The sequence below is a fragment of the Diceros bicornis genome, chromosome 9 (assembly GCF_020826845.1).
Source record: "Diceros bicornis minor isolate mBicDic1 chromosome 9, mDicBic1.mat.cur, whole genome shotgun sequence".
Lineage (NCBI taxonomy): Eukaryota > Metazoa > Chordata > Mammalia > Perissodactyla > Rhinocerotidae > Diceros > Diceros bicornis.
The window spans coordinates 12,374,731-12,400,032 of NC_080748.1; the positions used below are offsets into that span (position 1 = coordinate 12,374,731).

General features: G+C 39.7%; 1 protein-coding gene across 2 annotated transcripts in view; it reads left to right on the plus strand.

Moving 5' to 3' along the window:
• MTUS2 (microtubule associated scaffold protein 2) overlaps positions 1-25,302 on the plus strand; it is a 411,904-nt gene that overhangs the window by 199,649 nt on the left and 186,953 nt on the right. For both annotated transcript variants that reach the window (XM_058547941.1, XM_058547942.1), the window contains exon 4: positions 9,892-10,056. In XM_058547941.1, coding sequence (XP_058403924.1) covers positions 9,892-10,056 — 165 coding nt within the window. The remainder of the gene's footprint in view (positions 1-9,891; positions 10,057-25,302) is intronic.

The window sequence follows — 25,302 nt, forward strand, 5'->3', positions numbered from 1 at the left end:
TACTGGGTTCCTGGAATACTGTGTTGAGAAAGACTCTGAGGCCACCCTTGGCTTAGTAAGAAGTTAACATTTGCTCCAGGTGAAGTGGGAGTGGTGGAATGCATGCCATATGTTTCTCCTTCTTTCGTTAGGACTTAGTCTACCAGGGAAAGATGAATGAAGAACCATGGTTCTTGAGAGTTGCCTGTTCAGAACCAGACTCCCAAGACTGATTGCAGTTATTGCCTTGGAAAGATATGAAGCCATGGGAGAGTGGTGACTGGAAGAAAAGGGAAGAGTGGAAAGGCTGGTGGGCTTGAATGAGGCTCAGTGTTGGGTTAGTGGCATAATATCAATACTACCGTTTACCGAGTGCCCATATGTGCCAGATACTATTCTAAGCACTTTACTCTAAACATGTAATACCTCTTTTAATCCAACAGCTCTAATTAGTAGGCACTACTGTTTTCCTTATTTTTTTAAATACCCATCTGCTGTGACTCTGCTGTTTTTTGTTTTTTGGGTTTTTTTGAGGAAGATTGGCCCTGAGCTAACATCTGTTGCCAATCTTCCTCTTTTTCTTTTTTATCCCCAAAGCCCCAGTACATAGTTGTATTTCCTAGTTGCAGGTCCTTCAAGTTCTTCTATGTGGGACACTGCCACAGCATGGCTTGATGAGCGGTGAGTAGGTCCATGCCCAGGATCTGAACTGTCAAACCCTGGGCCACCAAAGCGGAACACGTGAACTTAACTGCTACACCACCGGGCATGCCCCTGTTTTCCTCATTTTAAAGATGAAGAAATGAGGCACAGAGAGATTAAGCAACTTGACCCAAGTCAGAAAACTAGTAAGAGGAGGCGCCAAGATTTGAACCTAGGCAGTCTTAACCACTTAACTATTAGCCTCTCAAACTTTATCAACCCAGAGGTTAATGCCTAAGATGAGACTAAAGCAAAAATTGAAATATGATATAGAGAAAAATATTAGGTAAATAGTACCCTTTCTTGGGGAGAGGGGCTATTGGTGCTTGGGCTGAAAGACCCAAAAACCATTAAACTTTGATGAGCTCTGATGTTTATCTTTTTGTGTATTGTTTTCAAAAATGTTTGAAAACCACCACACTACGCTATAGACAACCTCCACCTTTAAACAACAAAAGCCCCACCTTACCCATGCTCAGTGTGACTATGTTCATGGGAGCTGTTGTGGACAATGTGAAGCTTTTAGAGAGTCTGTGGGCTCAGAAATGGAGAAGAAGCAGCTGCTATGAAAGGAGGCACTGGCCCCATGGGACAGATTTGCACTCAGTACTTTCTTCGTTCATACAGCAAATATTTCTCGAGCGCAGCGTTGTTTATGGCAGGGCAGGAAGTCACAGGGTGGAGTCCTGCCTGCCTGCACTTTATACTCTGCGGGATGTGGTAGCAGGAAGTAAGGCAGGCAGAGATACATTGGGACCATATAATGGAAGGATTTGAATGCCAGAAAGAAGAGTTTGGACTTGATTTGGAAGACTACATTGAGCCACTTGTGTTTTAGGAAGAAGAGTGGGGCACAGTGAGAAGGATGAGCTGAGTGAAGGACCCGGGGGAAGAGAGGAGTGGGTGCCATTGTCTCTCCAAGAGGTGCTAAGGGGCTGACATGGCTGCCAGCCATAGGAGCAGAGAAGGGATTTAAATTTGAAGTTCATAAAGGAAACAGGAGCACACTGACTTGCATTGGATGATACAAGGGGAGGAGGGGCTCAAGATGATTCTGACGCTTTAAATCTAAGTTTCTAGAACAGTGATGATCATTAATAATAAAGAATAAATGAGGTCGAGGGCCAGTGTGCAGCAGAGAGAAATATTTAATTTAGATGTTACCTCCTCCGAAAGGTCTTCCCCAGCCACTCCACCTAAAGTAGGTTCCCCTCCTTCACCCTTGAGTCTTTCCTCTAGCTCTGCCCCTTGTGTTTCTTCCAATAACTAATCACAGTTTGTGATGATTTTATTCGTCTGGACTTGTTTGTGGTCTGTGTGTCACCCTCACTGGAATGTAAGTTGTGTGAGGACAGGACCATGTCTGTCCTGTGCCTCTTGCCTGGTGTAGAGCCTGGCACATAGAAGGCTTAGTCTACTTCATTTTTGACAAAGAAATGGTTTTGCTGAAATGGTAAGATAGCAAGTTTACTTTAGCTCTTTAATGTGAGAAATAAAATATACACCTGGGTTAAAATATGCAGAAGGTGGGAAATAAAACATTCAGTTGATACTTTAATAATTAAATTTTGCCACCAAGTGGTAAATGCTGCTAAATCAATGAAATATGCATCAATTAGGCAATCCTGCAGCCAGAACATTATACAACTTGATTGCCTGGGATTGTTAAAAAAAAAAAATCAGTGAAGACGGTAGTTAATCATTATAATGTGGATAAATATTCAAAATCAGTGAAATATGTTTCTTAAGGTTTGGCTGTAATGCCCTCATATTATTAATAACTGTTTTGCTTTTCTTCTACAGCTTTCCCCTTAAGACCCTTGTTCTGGTCTGGTTAGTGTTTGTACCTCATAGCCATTCTTTCTTCTCTTTAAAGTTCAGGCTCAGTGATTGGCATTCCCAGGAAATGAAATGGTGAAAAGACGATTGGAATACAGGTCAGAAACACTACTTTCTCATCCTGACTTCGGTCACAGTCAGAACTGTCCTTTTGAGAAGGTTGAGTAGGCACCACTCGTTACTTTGTAGGAGGAGATCAGCTGTGCTGTAAACCTACACTTCCTCCTCCCGGTGCCGAAAATTCTATGAGAAACTTTCATTCCTTTAGTGCAGCCTTTTCTGGTCTGAATTTGCATGTGTCTTCTTCTCTCTGTGGTGTATGACCAGAGCAGCTCAGACCCACACCTACTCTGGAGGGAGTAGATGAGAAGGGGGAAGGGGTTTAGAGATCAATTGAATATCTTCTTCCTCACATAGGAGCCTGGTCATTCTGCTGTAATGAATGGAATGCAGTAGTGGTTTTGAGGGTTATTCTTTTTTGTATCATACAAAAGTGTGCCCTCAGGAGACAGAACAACCCTGGGACAGACTGGTTGGGGTCAGCTATAGCCACAATGTAGGCATCTGGGAGAGAATAGGAATAATAACTGCATGAGAAAAGAACACCAGGAGTCCCTCAGGGGAGAGGTGAGACCTGAATCACAATTTGAGGAACTTGTGATCTGGGAAGGAAAACTTATTATGAGATTTTTTTTTCATTGCAATATAATTCAAATACCATAAAATTCACCCTTTAAAGTATACAATCTAGCAGTTTTAGTATATTCATAAGGTTATGTACCATCACTCCCATCTAATTCCAGAACATTTTCATTACCCCAGAAAGAAAGCTCTTACCCATTAGAAACCACTCCTCATTCCTCTTCCCCCAGCCCCTGACAACCACTAATCTACTTTTGCCTCAATGGATTTGTCTATTCTGGACATTTCATATAAATGGAGTCATACAATATGTGGCCTTTTGTACCTGGCTTCTTCCGTTTAGTGTAATGTTTTCAAGATTCTTCCATGTTGTAGCTTTTATCAATAATTCATTCCTTCTTAGGGCTAAATAATATTCCATTGTATGGATAGACCACATTTTGTTTACCCATTCATCAGCTGATGGACATTTGGATTGTTCCCACTTTTTGACTATTATGAATAATGGTGCTATGAACATTTGTGTACAAGCATTTGTGTAAACATATGTTTTCGAGTCTCTTGGGCATGTACCTAAAAGTGGAACTGGTGGGTCATATGGTAACTCTATGTTCAACATTTTGAGGAACTGTCAAATTGCTTTCCAAAGCAGCTAGCTGCACCATATTACAATTCCATCAGCAATGTATGAGGATTCCAGTTTTTCCACATCTCCACCAACACTTGTTATTGTCTGTAATTTTTATTACACCTATCCTAGTGGTTTAAAGTGGTATCTCATGGTTTTGATTTGCATTTCCCTAAAGGCTGGTGATGTTGGCCATCTTTTCATGTGCTTATTGGCCATTTGTATATCTTCTTTGGAGAAATGTCTATTCAAATCCTATGTTCATTGTTAATTGGGTTGTCTTTTTATTGTTGTTATAAAAGTTCTTGATATAGTCTGGATACTAGATTCTTATCAGATATATGATTTGTAAATATTTTCTTCTATACTGTGGGTTTTCTTTGCACTTTACTAATAGTGTCCTCTGAAATACAAATATTGTTATTTTGATGAAATCTAATTTATCTATTTTTTTCTTTCATTACTTGTGCTTTAGGTGTCATACCTAAGAAACCATTGCTTAATCCCAAGGTCATTAAGATTTACATCTTTGTTTTCTTCTGAGTTTTATAATTTTAGCCTTTACATTTAGGTCTTTGATCCATTTTAAATTAGTTTTTGCATATGGTGTGAGGTAGGGGTCCAACTCCATGAGATTTTGATAGATTCAGTTGATCAGCTCAGAGTGTTCAAGCATCTGAGGAATCAACTTTAGGAGCTGTCCCTGGAGAAAGAAGAAGATTGCTTTCTCCTAGGATTTGGTGCTGAATGAGCCTAGTTGTCCTGATGGTTTAAAGAGAAAAATGTATAGCAATTAGGTTTATGTATTGAACTGGACCCAGCTGGATTCTATAACCATGCAGAATATATACCTTGCAAATTCTCGCACTCTAATGAAGGAGATCTCACCTTCCAAACAGTAAGTTGATGATATGATGGTTTGGAAATCTACAAAAAATGGCCACTATCCAGCAGTGAAGCAGGAGGCTATAGTCCTTTGGTTACTATGAGCAGAGGAATGCCTTCATACTTTGGTGGTGATAATGTGATAAACCTGGGGAGCACCACTGGCATGGAACAAGGAAAGGAATTAGGGAAAATAAGTTGGCAGCTCACAGAATTCTTAGTATAGGAAAATTCCCTTTATGACATGTGATTGTTTTTTGAAAATGTTGTTTTCTTCCCTGCCTCATACCACTCAGCTAACATTTATTAACCCCTGTTCTCCATGGTCTCTTACATGTCTGCATGTCTTCTGGACAGAGGTACTGAGAGCCCCAGCCAATAAAGGCCAGTATTGCTTCAAGCCAGGATATCCCCACAAATTTTGTTCCCCTGCGGAGTAGTGCTGCTGCTTTTTAGAAGCATCTATTTTGATGTTTATTTTTTCATGGGACTCAGTCTTCTTTGTATCTCTATCATTTAACATGGCACCTAGAGTATAATTGGTGCTCAGCATATGTTTGCTGATCTTGGTGAAATCCCTGCTTGCTCTTCCTTCAATTATGTTGCAGTTAAGAAGAGACAATTGTATCCACTGAAAATTCTCTTCATGGAATTTGACAAGTAGATTCCAGAGTTTATATGTAAGAGAAAGGGCCAAGGATAGCCAAGACAGTTTGTAAAATAAAAGAACAAGGTTGCAGGTACTTGTGTTATTCTGGTTTGGTATGCCGGAACTGGTCTTATACTGCAGTAAATAAATACAGGATGGTGTTGGTATAGTATACCAACGAAACAGAATAGAGAGTCAGAAATGGAGCCTCATGTGGCAGACGGGATAGCTGTTCATCAAACCATTTCCCTTTTCTCCTGGGCATAAACTAAACTACATTTCACAGCCTCCCACATGGCTGAGTTTCAGCCAGTGGACTAAAGGCAGAAGTGATACACACCGTTTCTAGGCCTGACCCATAAAATCCTCCCATGAACAATTCACTTTTTCCCCACATACCAGCTGAATGTTAAGGTCTCTTGAGAAACCCAGAGTAGGGCAAAAGTATGAGATGGAAGGAGCCTGGGTCCCTGAGTTCCTACCTGGACTAGAGCTCCCCAGGACAGCAGACCATACAGAGCACCTGCCTTAGATGATTCATGATCAACAAATAAACTTTTGTTAAGTTACTGAAATTTTGAGATTGTTAGCTTCCTTTAATAATCATGCCTCGGGGCCAGCCCTGTGGCTTAGTGGTTAAGTGCGCACGCTCCGCTACTGGCGGCCCTGGTTCGGATCCCGGGTGCACACCGACGCACCGCTTCTCCGGCCATGCTGAGGCCACGTCCCACATACAGCAACTAGAAGGATGTGCAACTATGACATACAACTATCTACTGGGGCTCTGGGGAAAAAAAGGAGGAGGATTGGCAATAGATGTTAGCTCAGAGTTGGTCTTCCTCAGCAAAAAAGGGGAGAATTAGCATGGATGTTAGCTCAGGGCTGATCTTCCTCACAAAAAAAAAAAAAAAAGAAGAAGGTTTCCAGCTTCCAAAAAAAAAATAATCATGCCTGTATGCAAACTTGACATACAACAGCTGGCAATGCAGATATTGCAGAGAAGATGGGCTATCCAATATACAGAGCTGGGACAATTGGCTCTTTACATAGAAAATAAAAACAAATCTGATCCCTGCCTCACACCCCATTCCAAGTGAACTAATGATCTAAACAAGAAAACCAAAATTTTAAAACTTTCAGGAGAATACACAGGAGAACATCTTTATGACATCAGATAGGGAATGAAAGGCTAAGACAAACAAAGTACAGATAAAGTGGAAAAAAAACGGAAAAATCAACTGCATTAAAATGAAAGACTTCTGAATAAAGGCATCAGAAGTGTGAAGACAACCCAAAGATTGGAGAATATCTGAAGTATGTACCATTAAAGGATCAGTATCTAGAATATTCAAAGAATTCATATATGACAATTAGAAAGGCAAAATACTTCAGTAGAAAAATGGGCAAAAATTATGAATGGGAATCTTATGGAAGAAAAAACTTGAATAGCCAATAACTGTATGAAAAAAATGTTCAACCTCACTACCTGTCAGAGACTTATGAATTAAAACCAATTTAATTAATTAATCAATTTAAGTCTGACAGTCACTACCTGTGGTTAGTGTGAATTGCAACAAGCAATTTCCAAATTTTTGAAGGTCTAGGAAAGTCGAACACATTCGTGCCCTCTGTCCCAGCAATTTCACTGGTAATGGAACTGGCAATGTTTTATACTTCTTAAGCTTGGTGGTTCATTATGTTATTCTCACCCTTTCCTATGTCTGAAGTAGCTCATCATATTTTTTAAAGAGAATCATACTGTCACTCTTCTCTTTGGTTTTTCATCCTGCAGTTTATCCTAGATTTACTTCAATCCTCTCCTTTCTTCTCATGTAGAGCAGCCCATCTGATATTAATCCTTGAATGCTTTCCAAGTTCCTATGAAAAACTGGTTTGCTATAATGACTAGCTGCTAAACTTAAAACTAACCTGTGAGTGTTAATAACTAACACATCAGCACGTACCATGCATCAGACACTACTCTAAGTGTTTCCTTGTACTAGTTTTTACATCAACTTTTTAAAAATTCACTTGTGTTAGCTCTTTTAATTCTCACAACAGCTCTGTGAGGTCAATTATCATTATCCCCATAACAAATGAAGAAATTGAGATGCAAGAGGCGGAGGATAGAGGAGGGGGCATCCATACCCTGGTCGTCTGTCTCCCGACTCTGCACCATTTATCACCTGGCTCATTCAGGCCAGAGTAGATGAGGGTTGGTTGGGAATGAGATGACTGAATTAGACACATGAACCACTTCCGCTGGCTGAATCCTCCAGAACGTTTTTCTGGCTCACACAAGCACAGTCTGTTTGTCTCCAGTTGTTTCTTTCCTCTTATCAAGCAGTGGTTTAATGCTGTCTGCATTGTTGTGAAGTACCTGGAGCATTTATAGAATTCAGCAGCCATTTCCAAATGCAGAGTACTTTTCGTTTACTGAATAATATATCTTTAATTACTGGCCAGCTTAAGCTGGTTTTCAAAGAGTAGTACTGTTTACTGCCAGCTGTATCTTGCAATACTGGACAAAAATAGAGATTTCTATTTTATTATTTCATTTTATTTTTTGGTAATTCAAGACCTCTCTCAGAGAGGACTACATAGCTTCCTCGACACTTCGTACTTCTAGTCCTGGAAAGCGCCCAAATCTCTAAATTGACAAGTTCACTGAAGAATAAATTCCATGTAAGAGAATGATGCCAGGCACAAGAGGATTTGATAAAAGGGCTTTTGAACTCTACAAATGATATAAAATATTTCCCTTCTTAAACAACTTTAATGAATTGTTAAATAAAAGACTCAGCGTGAAAAGTTTGGTGCTTGTTTCGGCGTCCACTACACACTTCAGGGAATAGATTATTCTGGCCGGATGTCAGCAGTGGGCTAAACTTTAGATAATTCCACGTGAACTATTTCTACTGGCTGAGCCCCTCCCCCCATCTGAAATGTGCTGGAAGCCTGCAGAGATTCTCTGCGTTCTAGTGTTGGGCTGGTGAGCCTGCTCTGTGATCTGAAGCTAAGAGTCACAGTTGTGCAGGTGCGTGGTGTCCCCTTCCTGACTAGGTTTGGATCAAACACGTGCTTGTGTTTTTATCTGACGTTCAGGATCTGACAGCGCAGATCCTTTGGGTGGAGTTTCAGTTCGTTTGTTCTGTTTGCATAGATCAGATGCATTCTCCTAGCACTGTTTAGAACTGTTTAAAAACTGTCACAGCACCATAAAAGACTTATAGGGCATAGGTTCTATGTTAGGAAACAGCACATTCTTTATTTTTCCTTCCTGAATACACTTTTCTTAGAAACAAAACAAATGTCACCAATTTTAAATAGACTTTCAGGTCTTCAGAGGGAGAAAAGCAACAATCTCTTGCTCCAAGTGGTTGAATAAAACTCTTGGATGTTTTGAACACTAAAGCCATTTTAATAATGTTATCATTTTTATGCAGGCACTATCTAAATAGGATGCAATGACTATCCCTTTAAAATGATGAAAACAAAAAATTTAATCTTTCCCTAAAATTCTGTATACTTCTTCCAACTGTCATTGCTTATTTTTCATGGTAGGTGGTCACGTTCCTAACAGGATAGTTGTATTCCATACAAGCAGTAATCTCAGTACCGTCAGGCTCTCTAATTTAATAGATTAGCCCTTGCAGCTGTACTCAGAGGTGTATTTAGAAGATTTATCTTTTAACAGGGAATAGATGGTGGTGTCATTGTCTTTAAGCGATTGCAAATGTATAAACCACAGTAGGTTGGGAAAGATCTAGAAGAAAATTTGAGCCACAACCACTTTGCGCATTTAAATCTGACACATATCCCAGTGTGCCATATCTTCAGAGTGTCAGAGCAGTTGATTATAAACAAGCTGTCCTATAGACAGAGTCTGTTTCTATATTGAATAGTCAGCTGAAATTATCAATAACTGTCTTCTGCCTTTAATTCGGGGTCTTCTCAGTTTGGTGAGGCCTCAGGTTTTCAAACAAAAAGCTTTCATGAGTTTCAAAGGGGTTCTCTGTCTCCATGTTCCCCACCCCTCGACCTTCTTCCCAAGGCTCTTATGCTGAAAGTAAAATTAGCCGGGTTTCAGGGAGTTCTGAATCAACTTCCTGGGCTATTGGTACATATATATATTCTTATTCTCACCTCTCCTGGGTCACTCACACTGTTTTTCAAACAAGGGTTGCTCATCCTCTGTGAGTTATCAAATAAATATTTAGCATATACATATACAGTCACACATCCACATAAGCAAGTGTGTGTGTGTGTGTGTGTGTGTGACCGTGTGCACATGTGTAAAGTCTTCGGAGGAGAGAGGCTTCTTCTGGCTCTTGTGGAGCGCCTTGCACAGGGAATTTGAGTGACAGACTATTATGCAGTGACTAAAGGGAGCTCTTTTCCAAATCCATTCTCAGAATAATACTTTTCAAGGCCACTCACTAAGAGTCAGGTCAAGTTCTAAAGCAGATGATGGCATTAGGATTGGTTGGCAATTGCGAATGAGGGGGAGCGGGGGTCCATCCATTTGTCATGAAGTTGTAATTAACACACTATCCGCCTCCCACAGGTTCAACCTTTGGGAATGAAGACCAGCCGGCTCTGAAGGCAGCTCTGCCTTCCAAAGACGCACCCAAGGGGGCCAGCCGGACCGCCCCTGGTCCAGCATCCTCCAGTGTGACAACACCCCGCAGGAGTTTGCTTCCGGCGCCGAAATCCACATCCACACCCGCTGGTAAGACTTTCTGCCTTGGAGAAGCTCCAAAGTGGAGTGCTGTTTCTGCATTAAAATGTCTTTTGCAAGTCCCTGTGTACATCAGTTATTTAGATGGGATGATTAGATGAGTTTCAAATGCATTTAAAGTTAACAATACCACTATTTTCAAGGCACTTTTGTATATTCTTATGTCTAAATTCTCAAAACTGCTTCTCACTCCTCCCTCAACTGGTAACCTGTTGAATCAGTTTTGATTGCAAAAAAATAAGAATCAAGCTATTTTAGGCAGATTGGCATTTGGCTCAGGGAAGCCGGTGTTGACGAAACCATTGGAAGGAATGTAGCAGGAAGCTCTAAGCTGTGCCTCTGGGAATGAGTCCCAGCACCCCATGGGGAACTGCTGCCTCTGCAAGGATTGGGGAGCTCCATTCCCCCGCTGGCTCCAGACCTGCACCAGCAAAGCTTGGATCCAGGGATCAACAGCTACCTCAGAAGGGCTGGCTCCAGAGCCACGCTGTTCCTGCTAGATCCACACCAGCTAAATGGATGCCCTGTGTCCTTCCCCTCCACTCCCAGGAAGCTAGTGACCAGACACGGGAACTCAGCTGATGCAAAGGTTTGACAAGTGAAGGTGCTTGTCAGCAGAAACTGCCGAAGCAGCCCCTGCCCTGCTGTCTCCTCCCACATCTCACACAAAGGCATCTGTTTGCCTGCAGGGATGTCCAAGCATGAAGTTCTTAGCTTTCCATCTTCTGCACTATAGGAAGGCACACTAAAAGGAAGGGAATGAATGTTGAGCCCTAATCCACTACAGATGGCTTAGCCATATTGGTATCTATTCCTCTGTACTTTTCTTCTGTGGTCATATGTAGTCACGCACTGCATAACAATGTTTCCATCAGCAATGGACTGTGTATAGAATGGTGGTCCCATAAGATTAGTAACATATAGCCTAGGTGTGTAGTAGGCTACACCATCTATGTTTGTGTAAGTATACTCTATGATGTTCACGCAATGACAAAATCACCTGATGCATTTCTCAGAACATATCCCCATCGTTAAGTGACACATGACTGTAATCGTATACCAATGTATATACATATACACACATATGGGCTTGTATGAGTTTCTAAAAATAAGGTTGCATTACATGCATTTTTCTACATGTTGCTTTCCTTACTCAAATTATGTCATAGAAATACCTTCAAGTCAGTGGTATGGCTCATTCTTTCCAATGGCTGCCTGGTGTGGATATACCATGATTTATTCGACCATTTCCCACTGATGGGCATTCACTTTGTGACTAGTATTTGCCCCTACAAACAATGCTGCAGTAAATGTCCTTGAATGGGTGACATTCCTTCTATGGGGATTGATTCCCAGGAGTGGGATTGCTGTGTTTGATGCCTTAGTAGATATGGCTAGAGTCCTTTTCAAAGAGGCCTCAATGCTTCACGATTCCACCCACATCCCTGCTGGGAATAGGTATTATCCTTTTTAAAATTTTTTCCATTTGATGAGGGTAAAATACTAGCTCAGTGTTATTTTAATTTGTGTACCCCGACCACTAGACTAGCTGGAGCCCCTTGCTGTAAGATGCAGTAGCACCTTGTAATCCCCTTTGGTAAGACTTCAAAGGCTTTTTTAACTTTTTTAGTTTTTCCTCAGTGGAAGAAAAGTTCCTGGGGCGGTGACCTAGTCTGTTTTCTTGAGCACAGTATCCCCGTTGCCTGCAGCAGGGACTGAGCACAGTGAATACTTAACGTCTATTTGTTAATGGTTGGATGAATCAACAAATGAACGAATGAATGTCACATGACATTCGAATCTTTGAGTTTAGCAGTTTAGCCTTGGTTTAAATAGAAAACAATTAACAAGCCTATGGTAAGTTAGAATACAGTTGTTGGATGAAAGCTATCGACCAGCTTCCTCAAATTTTAGTGCAGCAGAATCACCTGCAGGGCTTGTTAAAGCACAGAATCCTGGGCCTCATCCCCAGAATGTCTCTTCAGCAGGTCTGGGGTGAGGCCTGAGAATTTGCATTTCTAACAAATTCCCAGGCGAGGCTGCTGCTGCAGGTCTAGGGATCACACTTTGGGAACCATTGTTAGAGAAAAGTGGGCTAGGAATTTGAACGGACAGTTCTTAGAAAAAGAAGTGCAAGTGGCTCTTAGCCATATGAAAAGATAATCAACACCACTCATAATAAGAAAAATGCAAAACTACAATGGACTATAATATCTCACCTATTAGGCAAAAATCCAAAAGTTTGAAAACGTACTCTGTTGTGAGGCTGCAGGGAAAGAGGCATTCTTATACGTTACTGGTGGGAATATAAAATAGTACGACTCCTCTAAAGGAGAATTTGGCAATTAATAAAATCACACATGCATTTATTCTTTGACTAAGTGGTCCCACCTCTAGTACTCTTTCCCAAAGGTAGACTGGCAAAAAGACAGTGCACAAAGAGATTCATTACAGCGCTGCTTTAAAATAGTGTCAATGTAAATAATCCATAATCAATCTATAAATCAAAATTGGGGTGAGTTTATTATGTGCCAACTTTTGAGGACCATGGTCTGGGGACTTCCTTCCCTAAGGAAGGAAGGGTACCAAAGAAGTAGGGTGTACAGAGTGGTTATATACCGTCAAAGAGCATGTATCACATATGATTGCAGTGTCCCTGCCTAGGGGGAAATGCTTATCCTTAAGGAAATGCGAACGTGGGGGAAGTTGCATCCTTATCTTAAGGGCATTTACTCTTCTCTTTGGGACATGGCAAAGCAGATACATAATGCAGGCGACAGGCCCTTTTGGAAAAGCAAACTTAGGCCGAATTAGTTTTACCCCAAATGGCTTCCTCATATGCTCCAATATATCCTATTGCTTGCCATTTATTTATCAATAGCAAATAGTGAAAACAGCTCAGATGTCCTTAATAGGGGCCTCACTGAGTGGATTGTGATGCATGCACAAGATGCAGTACTGTACAGCTGCTAAATGGATGGGAAATGTCTCCATATTTTACTAGAAGGTGATTGATTTTCGGGAGATATCAAGTGATCAAAGCAAGGTGGAGAAAATTATATGTAGTAGGCTACCTTTTATCTAAACAATAGGGAAATTATATGTATAATTAAATACATATCTTTGATTCTATTAATAAAAAGCAATAGAAGAATAAGCATTGAAATTTTTAAAAATGTTGACTTATAGAGGAAAAGAACAAATAGGATGGAGGGAATAGAGATAGAAGCTAGACTTTGAATACACCTTGTTTTGTAGATTTGACTTTAAAGTCATATAAATATTTTACACAATTAAAAATTAACATTGAACTTTAAAAGATGATCTCTAAAAATCAAAAGTACAATTAAACAAATGAAAGTAATTGTATGGCCTGTTGGTGGCATAAACACACAGAAAAGAACTCTTCCAAGAGATTTTAAAACACAGTCATTTGTACATCCCTAATAGTAGATATCCTATGTTCAAAAAGAATTGCAGAAAAAAATCTTAACCTGTTCTCAATAGTTATATTATTGGTGCTGGCGTTGTTATTGTGATTTTGAATCTGCTGTTATCTGAATTTGTGTATTATGGGATAAATGGGATATGTATATTATGGGGTAAATTATGAACTCATCTGAAATTTATCTTTAAAAAAATATTCCCAGGGCCAGCCCTGTGGCGTAGTGGTTAAGTCTGCATGCTCCGCATCAGCAGCCCAGGGTTCACGGGTTCAGATCCTGGGTGCAGATCTACATACCGCTCATCAAGCCATGCTGTGGTGGCGTCCCACATACAAAATAGAGGAAGATTGCCACGGATGTTAGCTCAGCGACAATCTTCCTCAAGCAAAAAGAGAAAGATTGGCAATAGATGTTAGCTCAGGGCCAGTCTTCCTCAACAACAACAACAACAACAACAACAAAAATATATATATATATATATTCCCAGCTCTGTCCATTGAAAGGTTATAAACAGTGACTAAGCCAATAGCAACAAGCACCCCTCATGCCCAGACTGTGAACTCAAAATACATTTCCCACTAAAGGGAGATAGAGGTCCTTGAAGAAATGGCTGGTTCCAGGTCTAGGAACTACAGACCCCAGAACATCTTGCTGTTCTAAAAAGCCAAGAAGAATTCAAAGACTACGAGGGTTGTATCAAGTGGACTCAAGAGTTAAACTGGAGAAGCTCCAACTGGTAAAAAAAAAAAAAGAGAGAGAGAGTTTGAATATCCATAAGATTCATAACTGCTGCAGTGGATTAACACTCACCAAAATATATGTATATCCATGAGAGCATAATGATACAAAAAACAAAAACAAGGCAATAGCTAGGAAACTACTTATTATTTTGAAATCTGGTAAAGAAAGAAAAGCATAAAACATTTTAGCTACTTCTCCTATTCAGTCTGTGCCTCAAGATAACCAAGTAGTTGATGAGGGGAAGTTTCTCTTTATAAAAGTATTCTAGCTAATAGATAAGATATGATAGAACATCACCTTTTTCACAGCTGCTAATGAATCAGTGGGGGAAGGCAATGATCACCAATTGAAAGAGACAACCAGACGTTATGAACTATACTGATGGAAATATATACAACATTATCTGTGAATTAGTTTAGGGGGAAAAAATGAATCTGAACCAGCCTCTAGATTTAACTATTAATTTACTGGAAATACAAAGGACAGAAAAGCATGTTAAACAACACCATGAGAATAGAATCAACAAACCTAGACTCTGGCAAACTCTATAGGACAAAGCAACTGATTTATTCAACAATAGCAGCAACAACAAAGTTGCAAAAAACAAAAGGCAAACAAACAAACAATTCTGGAGGAAAAAGGAGATGGAAGGGGACCTGTAAATTATAAAAGACTTAGACATATCAACCAATTGCAAAGCATGAATCTTATTTTGCACCCCAATTCAAAGAAATACACCAAAAAAAAAATTTAGACGATAACTGAGGAAATGTGAACATTGGCTTTAGATGATGTTAAGGAGTTACTGTTAATATTTTAAGCATGGTGGTAGTATTTGTGGTTTTGTTTTTTAAAAAGAGTCATGTTTTAGAAATTCCCGTGTATGAAATGATATGCTATCTGGCATTTGCTTCAAAATAACCCAGGATAGTGGCAGGCATAGTCAATGTGCTATAGAACATGAAACAGCATTGGCCACACATTGCTCATTGTTGAAGCTGGGTAATGGAATACATTAAGTTAACTAAACTAGTCTCTCTACTTTAGTATATGTTTAAAGTGTTACATAATAACAAAGTAAAATGTGTAGAGAGAGTGGCTGTTTTAGTGGAGGTACAGTTAAATGGAAATAAGGTATTTCAGGTGTGGAGAAGAGAGGGAAAGGGAGAAACAATGTTTAAGACCATAAAAATTTCATTATTTTCCAAAGTATTTCTGTTACATAGGGTATTTTCGAAAGCCATGCGATCTTAATAACAACAATTCTCTTCCACTTTGTATTACTTTGTAAGACACTTTAATATACTGAATCTAATTTCGTCCTCACAAAAACACTGAGAGGTAGGCAGTTTTACAGATGGGGAAACCAAGACTCGGGTGAAATGACTTGTCAAAGGTCATGTGGTGGCTTCAGGAAATAAACATATGTTGCGTGTGTTTCCAGTGCTTTTTCAATAAAAATATTATAAATATCCAGCTGGGGAGTATCAGAATTCTATCTGTGGGCCACAGTGTGTCCATTACCATCAGATTTCATGTGTGTGAACTGGGGAGGGTAGTAAACAAAATGGTACCCAAGATTTCTTGCCTTAGGCCAGCCCCTCCTGAGATCACCTGGTTAGGAGTTCACCTGGTGATGCCATGACCTCTGTGTGGTCTTTCCTTACTTCTCTCTCATGGCTGAGAATACCCCACACACAACCTGCAGGTATTCCTTAAAATTCCAAATAATGCCCAAAGAGAAGTAGGAGCTTTTCCCTAAGAACCAAATTGTATATGTGTGAAAATGTGCAGCCAGCCCTCCCGCAAGGGGACGTGTATGTTATTCTCTCCAGAGGCAAAATTTAAGCCTGTACTTGTTTATTCCTTCTTATGATAAGCTATCACTTTGTTGAAAACTCAAGTTAACACTCTTTCAAGCTGTCCTACAAGGCATCCAGTAGATCTACTGGACTTGCTTTTCTAGATAAAATCTTTTGTGATGGTAATAATTGCTTCCTCTCCTATTCTAGACCAAAGCACATTGTATAGTTGCTCTTCCTTCACTAATTCAACGACCAGCTCACTGAGTGTCTGTGCTGAGGGATAAAGTGTTCTGGAGACAGAAAGATGAGTGAGACACAGTTCCTGTCCCCAAAGGATTCACAGGCTGATGGCAGAGAAGCACAAAGTTATTGAAAAGTTGATAAATGTTATAATAAGCTATTTATTATACAGCCTAATGTGTGTAGCACCTGGTAAGGAATGGCTGAGGGTTCCTCACTTAGACAACTGGGTGGCTAATACTGCCCTTAACTAGTAGACTGAAGGCCAAAGGAGGACAAGGTTAGAGGAAAGATGATAAATTTAGTTTCAGATGAGATGAGTTTGAGGTGCTTGGGAAACATCCAGATAACAGTGTCCCATAAGCAGCTGGAGGTAATAAGTCTGGAGCTCTAAGGACAGTTTGGGTTGGAGATTTAGATTTGGGAGTCATTAGCTTATAGTCACTGCTCTGTGCATTGAGGCTGTGGGTGTGTGTGAGTTCGTGTGGGAGGATGTAGAGAGCACAAAGGAAGAAAGGCCTGAGAGTAGCCCTCTGGTAACACCAAATGGAAGGTGCTGACAGAGAGGCCCATCCAGAGAAAACAGAGCTTTCAGAGCACGGAAGGGTGAGTGGCAGGTGAGGAAGTGGAAGCCGTGAGCATAGATTGTTCTTTGTTGAAATGGAAAGATGAAGGAAAGGAAAACAGGGTGGTGGCTTGAAGGGAACCACAGACAAAGGAAATTCTTGGTTTTAGAATGAGTGACACTTAACCTTCGTGTTTAGAAGCATCAAGAAAAGAAGGAGGGAGTAAAGATGAGAAAAGCTGATAGGTGTTGGAGTGAGGTCTGCTACGTTGTGGAGTGCCACTGGTGGGGAGATCAGGCCCTGCAGCAGGAGGAGAGGGAACTAGTCTTGGAAAGAGTTGCACTTTCTTCTCGTTGAGACCAGAAGCTCCACTGGACTTTGGAGGTGGATTCTGAGGGAGGTTTGACAAAATGATTAACTTGCTTTTTGACCCTACATTGCCAACTGGTTCATTACTGATGACGTGAGAAGAGCCGTGCAGCCTAATGCATAATCAAGGAGTAGCGTCTACACGTGGTCTCAGTATTTCAGATGCTGGTTTTTAAGAGGACAGGATAAAATACCGCAAAAAGAGCCCAATTGGTTCTTCCTCCTAATGATTATTTGGCATCAGTGCTTCTTCTAGATTGACCCTGCATATGCTAAATAAACGTGTGTGTGTTGAATGTGTGTTGTGGGGGAGGGGTTAGGAGGTGCCAGTCTTTTATAAAAATATAAGTGTTTTCCTATTTTTGTACAGTAAATTGCAATACCCCACCCCCCTCTTTTTTTTCTACCATATAGCTGTAGAAGGTTTTGGTCTGGGGTCCATGAATGCCTGAGCTTGAGGCCTGAGCAGTAATTGAAGCATGTAATATAAACCTTTTAGTTTTTGCATACATGAGCGTAGACAGCCTTTCCCAGCAAAGCATAAGTGTGGGCTAAAGGACGGGAGTGGACAATGCACTCCACTGCCCGTGAGGAGGCTGGGTGGGCACCAATCCCAGCTCCCCCGTGCTAGCATTTGACCTGGGGCAAATCAGCATTTAGGGAATCTTTTTATATTTCTCATTAGTTACAAAAAAAAGTGGGAGGATAATAGAACATACTCCATGGGATTGTTTTCAGAGTTAAAATCAATGAAAGGACATAGAACATAATAGGTATTTAATAAATGCTGTTTGAATCTAAATCCTTTAAATACAAGAGGCCTGTACATTTTCAAGGCCAGGAGAGAAGAAAAACTCAGTGAATAGCCCCTGAAATGCTGTTCTGGGCCTTTCTCTAAGTGATTATTTTACCGCCTTTGTCCATAATTCTTTAATATTTACTTCTGGTGTTAAAAGAAACACAAAATTCAACCGGGTAAATTTAAGATGTAACTGGCTTTGTTAAATGATTCATTAACAACGGCAGCATCCCATTCAGCGACTAGAAGGCCACTGGGAGGGGTTGTACAAAATGGAAGGTTTTTATAGGCAGGAGGGTGGAGCAAGGAAGCTATTAGCAAAAGTAAAGAAAAGATTGTTTTTGGGCTGGGACATCTTTTTTGGGAGGGTGGGGGGCATCAAGGGTTTTATCACAAAGATTGTCTCTTTTTCCTCTGAGGGATGGAGAGGGCCTTACTGGTGCTTGACCAGAAAATTCCAGACTAGTTGATTAAGATTACATTTCTGGGAGAAGTTGAAACTGCAATTAGATCAGGTATTAAGTCTAGTTTGCTATCATGGGCTTTAACACCAGTGACACCATTTGGGGCCTATGGTTTTCTTTTTAACACTGGTTAAAAGGTAGCTAACTTTTCTGTGCCGTGCTCCCTTTAGGGTCGGAGTTTCCTGAAAACAAGTAACGTCATGGTGGCCCTTTCTTGCAAGTCTGTCTGCTAGGGAACATTTCTTACCCGACATGACCCACCATATTCCCTCTCCACACAGCCCGTTCCTTCTTCCTCTCCTTCCTCTGGTTAACATCTGTTTTTCTTTCTGGTCTTGACCTAGATTTTGCCTCTTCAGGGACCTTCCTCTTCATAGCTCTTATCACAGTAAGATAAGATATTTAGTAAGTAAATATTGAGTAAATATTAATTAATCACCAACAATAGTTCCTGGCCCAAAGCAGGCTCTCAACAAATACCTGTTGAATGAATGAAAGTTATAACTTCCTAATAATTTGGGGCATATGTCACTCTGAGTGCTCAGAAAGCACTTGTGTCTTGGGGCAGGTGGTTACCTAATGAAGCAACAAGACAAACCAGTTCCTTAAGATAAGTGATGCCCTTTGCCCCCTTTCCTAGAACAGGCTCCAGCAGACACCCCAAGAACCCCACCTGAGCTGCCTGCCTTGAGGTTGGCTTCTTAGGTACTGATGGCAAATTATAGAAGCCTCACTGGGTGGAAACGGCTGCCAGCTGCCCCCATCACATCTCTCGTTCTCCTCTCTCCTTCCCCGTTTCCTCTGTCCATTGTTAACTCTGCCAGCCCCACTCTGTTAGTCGCAGGCTCCTCCTCCAGGTCTGTGGTCAGGGCCCAGCTGCTGGGGCACTGGGTGAGACATGCAGCGGACAGAGGACTGAGTTCCTGAGTCTTGGCCCAAGTCTGCTCAGAAACTTATTTCAACGGTGCCCTAAGGCTCTGAATTTGATTTAGGGTATTTTAGAACAAGGACTAACAACCCTCAGTTTACTTGTTGGAGGACCCCACACCAGCCACTGTGTAGACCCTTGACTGTGGCCCCTGTGAACCACTGCAGGCTGAGGGCTTCCCCTCTTTCCAGGACTGTGCTGCACCCACTATTGGTCATCTTCCTTGGCCTCAGCCCAGCTGACCTCCTGAGGTGGTTGAGGTTTTAGTGCTGCTGGTCTAAGAAACATTTTTGCTTCTTTCCCCATCGTCAGGAGAATGGGATCAATAAGGAGAGGCCGTATTTGTTTTGTTCCCCAGCTCAGGTAAGGAGACCACACACAGTGCCTAAAAATCCAGAGAAAGAGGAACTGAGTTATCAGAAGAGAGTGTGGATTGGGAAAACGAAGCAGAAAGCTCATTGAAAGATTTCAGTACTTTCTCTGCTAAGGTTTATCTAATTCCAACAGCCAAGTCTTCCTTGTATTTCAAAATTATTGTTCTTAAAAGATAAATTTTATTACTGAATTTTAGCTTTGCATTTATTCCATTGGTTTGAATTTCTAATTTAAATGAAATCTAGTTTCTAAAACAAAATCAGCTTTCACATTGCCTTGTTCTGTCATCAAGCTAATTAAAAAGTAGAAGGTAAGCATGCAGATTACAGATAAATCTCAAATAATTGGATTTCTAGGGACTGTGAGGTGTTTGGATTATTTCACTTACTTAGGTAACACCAACTCTTGTTTTAACCCCTGTTGTTGGAAACATTACTAAACTCTGATGCTTTGCTTCTTTCCCTTGGTGATTCCAGGCTAATGACAGCCAAGCTCTTGTATCTTTGGGTCATCTGCTCAATTACTGTCATCCATGATTATAGATGCAACGTGTACCAACAATAGAAATATCCTGGGAGTACTTGGCTGTTTCCTTTAACCTAGATTTCTCACGTGTGCTTTTTTGTGAGTGACTTTTTTCTGGTTCATTCATTCAGCAAACATCTAAAACATGCTTGCTTTAAGCCATAGGTGACTTGGATTCAAGGATAATTAGAACAGTCCTTGAGGAGCTCACAACAAGGTAAACAGATTTGTAAACTAATAATTAGAGTGAGAACAAGAGATCTGTAATCTTATCAGCTGGATTCCAGTTAATTCTAGCAGACTAAGAATTCATAGTAAGATGAATTAACAAACAAATGACCTGAAAAAGTTTAAATTAAATATAATAGGTTTTTCTTTATTATTTATTTATTTAGTCACTATTTATTATTTATTCAATCATTTTCTAATTTATTTATGAGTTAATCATTTTCTAATTGCAGAAAAGATCCAAGGTAGCTTTCAGTAAAGGACACAAAGTAACAGAGATATGGGGCTAAAAACCCAAGTCATAAAAAGGGAAAAGCAGGGCCAGCCCCATGGTGTGGCAGTTAAGTCCATGTGCTCTGCTGCTGGTGGCCCAGGTTCGGATCCCAGGCACGCACCGCACCACTTGTCAGGCCATGCTGTGGCGGCGTCCCACATACAGTGGAGGAAGATGGGCATGGATGTTAGCTCAGGGCTGATCTTCCTCACTAAATAAATAAACAAACAAACAAATAAATGAAAAGAAAATGAAAAAAGAGAAAAGCCTGACAAAACTAGGCTTGGAGCTTCCCGGCTACAAGGGCAAAAGAAGAAACACAATCAGGGAAAAAAAGAGCATGTCGCTTCATCAGAAGAGAGAAAGTTATTTTCCAGCACAAATTTTTAAGATTTTAACATTTTAAATCCGTGAATTTTAAAAAGTTACTTTAAGCAACATAATGCATGGTGACTTTAATTGTATGTTTTTAAACATTTCTTTTTTTTATTTCTTTTTTTTATTCTTTTTGGTGAGAAAGATTGGCCCTGAGCTACCATCTCTTGCCAATCATCCTCTTTTTGCTGAGGAAGATTGTTCCTGGGCTAATATTTGTGCCCATCTTCCTTTACTTTATATGTGAGATGCCTGCCACAGCGTGCCTTGATAAGCGGTGCGTAGGTCCACACCCAGGATCTGAACCTGTGAAACCCAGGCCGCCAAAGCAGAGCACAAGAACTTAACCACTACGCCACTGGGCTGGCCCCACTTTTTTTTTTTTTAATTGAGGTAACATTGGTTTATAACATTATATACATTTCAGGTGTACGTCATTATATTTCAATTTCTGTGGAGACTACATCATGTTCACCACCTAATGTCTAATTGCCATCCGTCACCATACACATGTGCCCTATTACTCCTTTCTCCTTTCTCCTTCCTCCTTCCTCCTTCCCCCCTGCCCCCTTCCTCTCTGGTAACCACCAATCTATTCTCTGTGTCTATGTGTTTGTTTGTTGCTGTTGTTGGTTTTGTGTTTGACACATGAGTGAAAATCATACAGTATTTCGCTTTATCCATCTGACTTATTTCGCTTAGCATAATGCCCTCAAGGTCCATCCATGTTGTCACAAATGGCAAGATTTCATCTTTTTTGTAAGGCTGAGTAGATTCCATTGTATATATATACCACATCTTCTTTATCCATTCATCCGTTAATGGGCATTTAGGTTGTTTCCAAGTCTTGGCTATTGTGAATAACGCTACAATGAACATAGGGGTGCGTATGTCTCCTTGAATTAGTGTTTTCATCTTCTTCAGATAAATACCTAGAATTGGAATTCCTAGATCGTATGGTAGTTCTATTTTTAATTTTTTGACAAATCTCCATACTGTTTTCCATAGTGGCTGCACCAATTTACATTCCCACCAACAGTGTGTGAGAGTTTCCTTTTCTCTACCCCCTCATCAATGCTTGTAATTTCTTGTCTTTTTGATAATAGCCATTCTGACAGGTGTAAGGTGATATCTCATCGTGGTTTTGATATCATTTCCCTGATTATTAGTGATGTTGAGCATTTTTTCCTATGCCTAGTGGCCATCTATATGTCTTCTTTGGAAAAATGTCTGTTCAAGTTCTTTGCCCATTTTTTTATGGGGTGGTGTTTTTGCTGTTGAGTTGTGTGAGTTTGTTATATATTTTGATTAACCCCAAATCAGATAGATGGTTTGTGGATATTTTCTACCATTCCATAGGTTGCCTTTTCATTGTGCTGGTTGTTTCTTTTGCTGTGCAGACGCTTTTTATTCAGATGTAGCCCCACTTTCAAAAACAACAATTTTGTTGCCCATGCCTGAGGAGACTGGTCCAAAAAAATATTGCTAAGACTGATGTCAAAGAACATACTGCGTATGTTTTCTTCTAGGAGTTTTATGGTTTCAGGTCTTACATTCAAGTCTTTAACCCATTTTGAATTTATTTTTGTATGTGATGTAAGATAGGGGTCCAGTTTCTTTCTTTTGCAAGTAGCTGTTCAGTTTTGCCAACACCATTTATTGAAGAGATTGTCTTTTCTCCGTTGTATGTCTTGCCTCCTTTTTCAGAGATTAAGTGACCATATATGTGTGGGTTTATTTCTGGGCCCTCTGTTCTGTTCCATTGATCTATTTGTCTGTTTTCATGCTAGTATCATACTATATGGCTACTATAGCTTTGTAGTATAGTTTGAATTCAGGGAGTGTGATACCTCCAGCTTTGTTCTTTTTTCTCAAGATTGCTTTGGCTAGTCAGGGTCTTTTGTGGTTCCAAGCAAATTTTAGGATTCTTTGTTCTAGTTCTATGAAAAATGCCATTGGTATTTTGATGGGAATTTCATTGAATCTGTAGATGGCTTTGGGTGGTATGGACATTTTAACAATATTAATTCTTCCAATCCGTGAGCATGGTATATCTTTCTGTTTATTTGTATCATCTTCAATTTCTTTTATTAATGTCTTATAGTTTTCAGAGTACAGGTCTTTCACCTCCTTGATTTAATTTATTCCTAAGTATTTTATTCTTTTTGATGTAATTATAAAGGAGATTGTTTCCTTAATTTCTCTTTCTGATAGCTTGTTATTAGTGTATAGAAATGCAACAGATTTCTGTATATTGATTTTGTATCCTGCAACTTTACTGAATTCATTTATTAGTTCTAATAGTTTTTTGGTGGAATCTTTAGGGTTTTATATATATAGTATCATGTCATTTGCAAATAGCGGCAGTTTTACTTCTTCCTTTCCAGTTTGGATCCCTTTTATTTCTTTTTCTTGCCTAATTGCTGTGACTAGGACTTCCAATACTACGGTGAATAAAAGTGATGAGAGTGGGCTGGTTCCTGTTTTTAGAGGAAAAGCTTTCAGCTTTTCACCATTGAGTATAATATTAGCTGTGGGTTTGTCATATGTGGCCTTTATTATGTTGAGGTATGTTCCTTCTATACCCACTTTGTTGAGAGTTTTTATCATAAATGGATGTTGAATTTTGTCAAATGCTTTTTCTGTGTCTATAGAGATGATCATGATTTTTATCCTTTGTTTTGCTAATGTTGCGTATCATGTTGATTGATTTACGGATGTTGAACCATCCTTCCATCCTTAGAATAAATCCCACTTGATCATGGTGGATGATCCTTTTAATTTATTCTTGAATTTGATTTGCTAGCATTTTGTTGAAGATTTTTGCATTTATGTTCATCAGGGATATTGGCCTGTAATTTTCTTTTTTTGTAGTGTCTTTATCTGGTGTTGGTATCAGAATAATGCTGGCCTCATAAAATGAGTGTGGAAGCATTCCTTCCTCTTCAGTTTTTTGGAATAAGTTGAGAAGGATAGGTATTAAGTCTTCTTTGAATGTTTGATAGAATTCACCTGTGAAGCCATCTGGTCCTGGACTTTTGTTTTTTGGGAGTTTTTAAATTACTGATTCAACTTCATTACTTGTAATCAGTCTATTCAGATTTTCTATTTCCTTGTGATTCAGTCCTGGAAGGTTGTGAGTTCCTAGGAATTTATCCATTCCTTCTAGGTTTTCCAATTCATTGGCATATAATTGTTCGTAGTAGTCTCTTATTATCCTTTGTATTTCTGTGGTGTCAGTTGTAACTTCTCTTTCATTTCTGATTTTGTTTTTTTGCGCTCTCTCTCTTGTTTTCTTGATGAGTCTGGCTAAAGATTTATCAATTTTGTTTATCTTTTCAAAGGACCAGCTTTTAGTTTTATTGATCTTTTCTATTGTTTTCTGAGTCTGTATTTCATTTATTCCCACCCTGATCTTTATTATTTCCTTCCTTCTGCTAACTTTGGGCTTTGTTTGTTCTTCTTTTTCTAATTCCTTTAGGCATAAAGTTAGATTATTTATTTGAGATTGTTCTTGTTTCTCAAGGTAGGCCTGTATTGATATGAACTTCCTTCTTAGAACTGCTTTTGCTGTGTCCCATAGATTTTGGAAAGTTGTGTTTCCATTTTCATTTGTCTCAAGGTATTTTTTGATTTCCTCTTTGATTTCTTCATTGACCCCTTGGTTGGTTAGTAACATGTTGTTTAGTCTCCATTTGTTTGTGTTTTTTTCAATTTTCTTCTTGTAATTGATTTCTAGTTTCATACTGTTGTAGTTGAAAGAGATGCTTGATATAATTTTAGTCGTCTTAAATTTATTGCGACTTGTTTTGTGGCCTAACATGTGATCTATTCTGGAGAGTGTTCCGTGTGCACTTGAAAAGAATGTATATTCTGCAGTTTGGGGATGGAATGTTCTGTATATATCTATTAAGTTCATCTTGTATAATGTGTCGTTTAAAGCCAATGTTTCCTTATTGATTTTCTGTCTGGATTATCTATCCATTGATGTAAGTGGAGTATTAAAGTCCTCTACTATTATTATATTACTGTCAGTTTCTCCCTTTATGCCTGTTAATATTTTTTCTATATAATTAGGTGCTCCTATATTGGATGCATAAGT